The sequence below is a fragment of the Microtus ochrogaster genome, chromosome 15, assembly GCF_000317375.1.
Source record: "Microtus ochrogaster isolate Prairie Vole_2 chromosome 15, MicOch1.0, whole genome shotgun sequence".
NCBI classification, from domain to species: domain Eukaryota; kingdom Metazoa; phylum Chordata; class Mammalia; order Rodentia; family Cricetidae; genus Microtus; species Microtus ochrogaster.
Window position 1 is genome coordinate 26142365 of NC_022017.1, and position 6411 is coordinate 26148775.

Sequence of the window (6411 nt, forward strand, 5' to 3'; positions counted from 1 at the left end):
ACCCAGTGTCCAATGCCCAATACGATGTCACTCATATATCCATCCCATGCTTTCATTCTAGATATCGCCACTGAGCCGGGCGATGGTGGCGCACGCCTTTAATCCCAGCACTCGGGAGGCAGAGGCAGGCGGATCTCTGTGAGTTCGAGACCAGATTGGTCTACAGAGCTAGTACCAGGACAGGCTCCAAAGCCACAGAGAAACCCTGTCTGGAAAAAAACCAATAATAATAATAATAATAATAATAATAATAATAAAAAAAAAAAATAAAAATAGATATCGCCACTGAAGATTTTATTACAGATTTTCATGAAGTTGGACCAACAACCTTTGTTTCATCTTTGATCTGGTAAGAGCATAAACACCATTAGCGCAGACTGCAAAACCAGGCTGAGAGGAGGCCACCACCTGGGACGGGGACTCATTTCAGTCTTGGAGCTTGCTGGTGAACACCTCGGCTCTGTCTAGGGATGGGCCACGGTTCACAGACGCGTAGGAAGGCTCGGAGGACCCCAGGGTCTTGGGGACAGCCTCCTGGGTGATCTGTGAGTCATGTGTTGTTTCCCCATCAGAGTTGCCCATGTCCCTGACAGAGAAAGAGAGATAGCCAGGGTTAGGGGGAGCAGAGCCAACCTGGACCCTGCGGCTGCTCAAGGCCTTAACTTAGTCCATTGCCTTTGAGGATGTAATCTCAACAACAGTATTTTTGTAGCCCTTGTGTTGTGTAAGGCCACGGGAATAAGGCCACGAAGTGTCACCCTTCTTGAAATTATGAGGATAGCTTCAAGCCTGTGAGCTCAAGAATCTGAGGCCGTTGTTCCAGGCCTTCAAAGTGCCCTAATCATCAAGGGGACAGATCACAGTCAACAGTGATCACACAGGGTGGACAAGTCCAAGAGGGAGGCTTCCTGGAGGAGGGGACAGATGCTCTGATCCTAAAGGAGGATCATGGGTAGAAAGAGGCTTAGGGGATGAAGCAGGGAGAGAAAGACGGTCCAGCTGCTAACAAGACAGCGACTTTTGTTGGCTGCTGTCATTTATCATAGGTGCTTTAACTTAAATGCCAGGGGATATTTGGATTTCACTGCCCTTCTCTGAGCCCATTCTAGCCTGGCTAGCTTCTGGGACCTAGTCAGTTTCAGACAAGCTTTCCCATCTACTTCCCCACCCTCACTAGAACCCCTACCAGTCTCCAGAACCCCTCTGAGTTCTCCAGGCTTGCTAGGGCTGGGCTGAAGAGCACACTGTGTGGGGCTGGGATCCACTCCTGTGCAAGGAGCTTGCTCTTGCTGAACCCTCCTCCAGGAAAGCAGCCTACTGCTGCTGCAAGCCCTCTCCTAATGCTTCTGGATTCCCCAGTGAGCATACTACAGGCTCACTGAGTGGCAGTGTGTGTGTGTGTGTGTGTGTGTGTGTGTGTGTGTGTGTGTGTGTGGCAGGGTGCTGATTCATGCCCTGCTCCACCCTCCCAGGCTTCTGCAGTCTGAGACTGAGACCTGGGTTCTAGGCCCAGGCTCTGACCATGAGATATCCTCCCCACTACCAGGCCTCAGTTTCCCCACCAGAATGGGTGAGTTAAATAGCAGCTCCCAAGCACTGCTCTGAGGGCTTCACAGAAGTAATTCCAGGTGACCTTTGCCACTCTATTGTACATGTTATTGTCACCTTGATTTTCCAGATGGGGAAACCAAGGACCTGTATGCCTTCCTGAGGTCACAAAACTCCATCACAGCTAAAGCCTGTCTTTTGTGGGGGGATGTTGAGACTGCACCCAGAGCCTCCTACATTCTGGGCAAGTGCTGCACTGAGCTACACTCCCCATCCAAAAATTGAGATATCAATGGGCCCACTCCCACAACCTGGGGTGCACCTGAGCCCTTCCTTCAACCCTGGTAAATGGCCTGACCTTGAAATCCTAGGGCTCTGTTTGCCTTCACCGGACTATGGCAGGCAGCCCCTGGCTTCCATTCCCTGCCCAGTCTCAAAGGACCCAGTACTGAATCTTTCCTGGGGAGGGTGTTGCTCAGACTCCAGCCCTCCCTCTCAGCTGGCGGTACTCACACAAAGCTGAGGACAATGGCTCCAGCAAAGCCCACAAGCAGGAAGAAAGGTAGGGAGCCCAGAATGGAAGTGATGACAATCATGCCTCCGCTCCGCCGGCCCGGCCATGTGTCGATGGCTGAGTACGGGATAGCTGCCGAGGACCACAAACCACTTACTCCCAAGAAAATGCCCCACCCTGGTCTTCTTCCAGTATAGGAATCCCCTGCTCTGGCTGCCTGGACTCCAGGGTGACCTACATACCCAGAGCCTGCCTGCCCCTCATCCCCTTCCATAACCTCCATGTTCCTGGTCACTCTCTCTGCTTGCAGAAGGTTAGATATATACTAACTCAAGACTTCTGGTGACATGGATGGCATACTTATTCTAAACAAAATAAAGTTGAGCAAAGTGCTCAGAGGGGTTGTGGCTTTCAATCCTTCTGGTCAGTGTCACCCTTGGAAACAACGGACAGGTCCTACAGTGAGCAAGAGACTTGTGGCACTGCCTACACAGATCCCTGGAGACCTGACTGAGTTCGCACTCCACTTCCATACCCCAGGTCTGGGTAGTCTCACATCCACACTGAAACCTGGAGGCTAACCCTTAGGACCGGCTCCAGGGGCGCTGGCCCTCCTGCCTCCACCAGAATTCCTAGAGGGATTCCACCACACTAGCCAGACGAGGAAGTGGAGGTGTCCCCTGTGTGAGGGACAGAGACCAGGCTTAGAGCCAGGACTCAGCTCCAAGGATCTCAAGGCTGCTCTCTGCAAGACCACAATAAATGGGAATGTCACAGGAGTCGTGACAGGGAGGCAGCATGGGTAGGATCACCCAGCAGCACAGGCATGCCTCATATACCCATATACAACATACAGCAAATAGGCTATACTTAAACACACTCATAGATGTGTGCCGCACACACAACACGCTTGAACTCACAAGCGGTTCAGTCATACCCACAGCCAGGTACATTCACACATTCATCCACCCGTCAAGATCCCTCACACCTTCATGTCCCTCACTAGTGTGTGAGCTCAGGCAACCTTCTGGAGCCTCAAGTGGCCCTCCTCCCGCTGGGGCACAAGTAGGAAGCAGAGGTTTCTCCACTGGGGTCCCACACAGTCATGATCAGAGGAGGTCTATCTCTGCAAAGCATGGATGTTCCCTGCATGGAAGTCTGTGCAACCCTGCACTCCCTCCTGAGAACTCGGGTGAGATTAGGGGTGCAAGCATGACCCTTGATTGTTCTGCAGTTTCCTCAGCCCTGCTGCCTGCCTCAGGGGTTCAGAAAAACTCTGGGTAAGGAGAGACATGGTTCTTCCTGAGTTCTTCCACCTAATCTCCCGTCTTTGGGCCGCCATCCTGCGCTGTCAGAGATGCTTGCTATTGTGAGAATTCATAGGGCCACCCGTCTCTGAATCCAGAGAGGTGACCCTGACTGGAATACACCCAGCCTGGACCGATCTCAAGCATGGAAGAGGGAAGGGATGGTTCCGATGAACGTATCTCAAGAAGCAGTGTCCACAACAGCACAGTGGCCAGTTGTTTGGGAGACTTTCCCCAGGGACAGTCAACTCTCCTCTGGGTCAATCCCTAGCCCTGCACTGCTGGGGTCCCTTAAGGAGTATCCCAGGACTGACTTGCCACCACCCCCAGCACACACTTACGCTGGTTGGTACGGATGGGATCCGACCATAGAGTCTCGTCTTGTACCAAGCCTGTGGACATGTTGACCAGGACGTATTTGAACCTGGAAGAAGATGGATTAAGAGTGACTTTCTTGTATCCTTTGTGCCCAGCCACTGAAAACAGGAGAGAGGAGAACCATGGGGGACACACAGGAAGACTTCCAGGAGACAGCTATGGGTGGGGTCAGGACACCTCCCCCACATAGTCCCCTCCTTGGGCCCCCGTCCTCCCACAGAGGCTTACACCCACCTGTATTCAGTAGCTGCCGTCAGGGGTGGGTTGCAGAGCCCCTGGAAGTTGGGGTCCCAAAGGCAGGTCCCATTGTCGCCCACCCTGACTAGGTATGCGTTCAGGATCTCTGAGGCCTGGGTCACATCTCCAACAGCATCCAGGCTGGGCAAGTCACCGCAAGGGGTCAGGTCAAAGGCCGCAGCTTTGTAGGGGCCCGACCTCCCGCCCTGGGTTTGCTGGGAGGTGGTGTTGAGTGGAGTTCCGGCACTGCTCTGTACAGACACATTCCTGGAGCTGGCTGCAGAGGCAGTGCTGGGAGTCAGGACCCTGGCCACTCCAACTCAGCGGTAACTGCTTAGTCACCCATCAAACACTCCCAAGCCCAAGTCCGCCCAGGTTGGGTCCGGGCACTAGGATGATTGGCATGTGGGAAAACTCAGTGGGATGGGAACAGGAGCGCTTCACTGTGAGGTGGTGGGTTCATTTCTCACTTGCTCTGTCTGGCAATGCCCTGTAACCCCCAGCTCAACAGACATCTGCCACCTGCAGCTGGTAGCCCTGGATTCTTTCCCCTGTAAAATGGGAAGGGGTGGGGTAACGCCAAGGTGCATGTGATCGGACCCATACGGGATTTCACATTTCTTCTTTACTATATGGGTGACTTGGACCAATCACCTGATATCTCTGGCCTCTGGGCTTCTGTGAAATGGCAGAAAATTATCCCAGATGCCTACAGATTGGACACTCATAGGTAGCTGTAGAGACCTGCTCACAGGATGAAATGCTGGGAAATCTCAGGAGACTGTCAGTGGGTACCTGGTTCCCAAACCCAGAAGCTTGCATTGAAGGGCTGTGGGCTGGGTCATGGGGCGCAATCCTGGGGAAAACCCTGAAACGACCTAGGTTTAAAAGTCAGTGAGATCACAATGCAGTTGTAGGAACCCCAGAGAAGGACCCCCAACACTCTTGCCTTGATCCCCTGTTCTGCCATAATGCCCAGCATGCTGCTTGCAGACATCAACTCTAAAGTGGGCGGGGCAGCGGGTGCTAGGCAGGTACTCAGAATTTGATGTCTCCCCCACCAGCCTGGATGCCAGCACAAGTGCAGGTCTGGGGCACAGCCCTAGTGGTGTCAGTGTATGCATGGACAGTGATGAGCAAAGGGGTCCTAGATCTCCCCAGGCATGCATTGTCCCATCACCCAGCTCCCTTCTCCTCCCTGTGGACTTTCAAGGACCTTTGAGAGGGAAACAGCTTCCTTACCTGAGTCCACCATGGCATAGAGGTAAACGTTGTAAGTACCGCTGAGTGGCTCTGAGCTATCGAACAGGCACAGAGGTTTCTCCAAGGCCACGGTGGTGAGGGTGGGGTTATTGGTGGCAAAAGTCACGCTGGCCAGTTGGGGCTGGAGGTTCACAGCTGGCGAAGGCAATGAGGGTTGGAGCTGACCTCTGGGTACAGGCATATCTGAGCACTTACTGCGTGTCCTGCCCTGAGCTTGGCCTTCCCGATGGGCCAATTCACGAACTTCTCTCGGAGATAATCAGTGCTGCTGTGCCCACCCTGCACGTCCTACCCCACATCCCTACCCACCCAGCTGCCCTCTATCTGCCTCTATAAGTTCTCTCTGTCCCAGGACCCTTCCCCCTCCACCGCACCAATTCTTCACTTGAACCCTCCACTGTAACATGCAAACCGCATCCATTTCCTCCCTCTAGGAGCCTTGGTGATCCTGGTGGTCCAGTCTCTCCGGAAAAACAGTGAGGTCCAGAAGTTCAGGGCTCTTCCTTGTCTACTCTCAGCTTCAGCCCCTGCAGGCTCCCTCTAATGCTATCCCAAGATGGGCCATCCCTCCCGCTCCAGGGACTGGTCCCTTCTCCCCCAGTCCGGGGGTAGCCACAGGACTGGGTCTGCTTACTGCAGGATAATGTTCTCCGGCAACACCCCTCAGGGGGTTGAGGCCGGCCCATGGAAGCTAATACCTATGTCCCTATTGCTGGAATCATAGACCTCCTAAATAAGTTTCCTAGTGCCACTCCATGTCTCCGCTCGCTCCTCTTGGCCCTCCCTGGACACGTCCCGGTGTTCTCATCCCCCGCTTACTCCATCCACACCGCAGGCATCCGAGGGCCAGCAGGGCCCAGAGCAGGAGCATTGCCCGAGATGAGCCTCAGCGAACAGCACTTCAACCTGCAGAGCCACTCCTTGCCCTGCGCAACCCTGAGCACCTGCCACCTGCCACCAGCAACGGCACGGCACGGCACGCTCCGCCCCTCTGGAGCCGGACAACTCGAAGGCTCTCAGTGTTGTATTTGCATACGCCCTGGGCTCCTCCCTCCAGTGCTGTTTTGGGGACCTTCAACCAAAAAGCTCCGGACTATCCCTGCCCAAAACTGCTACTGCGTGCTGAAGCTGAGCTGATGCTTTCACAGTGGTCTGAGACATCCT

At 54.1% G+C, this 6411-nt stretch overlaps 1 protein-coding gene across 2 annotated transcripts; it reads right to left on the reverse strand.

The window, feature by feature from the left end:
• Nucleotides 1–413: 413 nt before the first annotated feature.
• On the reverse strand, nucleotides 414–6118 carry Upk3a (uroplakin 3A). 2 transcript variants are annotated; one of them, XM_005354408.2, is made up of 6 exons: nucleotides 6067–6118; nucleotides 5227–5382; nucleotides 3982–4261; nucleotides 3711–3793; nucleotides 2062–2194; nucleotides 414–586 (listed from the first exon to the last, which is right to left on the reverse strand). In XM_005354408.2, the coding sequence occupies exons 1-6, from the start codon at nucleotides 6116–6118 to the stop codon at nucleotides 427–429; spliced, it is 864 nt and encodes a 287-aa protein (XP_005354465.1). In that variant the 3' UTR covers nucleotides 414–426. The 2 variants fall into 2 exon arrangements, with proteins under 2 accessions (XP_005354465.1, XP_005354466.1); XM_005354409.2 differs by lacking the exons at nucleotides 3711–3793; nucleotides 3982–4261.
• Nucleotides 6119–6411: the final 293 nt, after the last annotated feature.

Excerpts from the sequence above, each read along its gene's own strand:
- Upk3a (XM_005354408.2), bottom strand. The coding sequence starts at position 6,118 with ATGCTCCTGCTCTGGGCCCTGCTGGCCCTCGGATGCCTGCGGTGTGGA. Across the intron at positions 5,383-6,066 it reads ATGCCTGCGGTGTGGATGGA|CTGTGAACCTCCAGCCCCAA; the intron begins GTAAGCGGGGGA and ends TGCCTTCGCCAG. Across the intron at positions 4,262-5,226 it reads CTATGCCATGGTGGACTCAG|CCAGCTCCAGGAATGTGTCT; the intron begins GTAAGGAAGCTG and ends CTGCCTCTGCAG.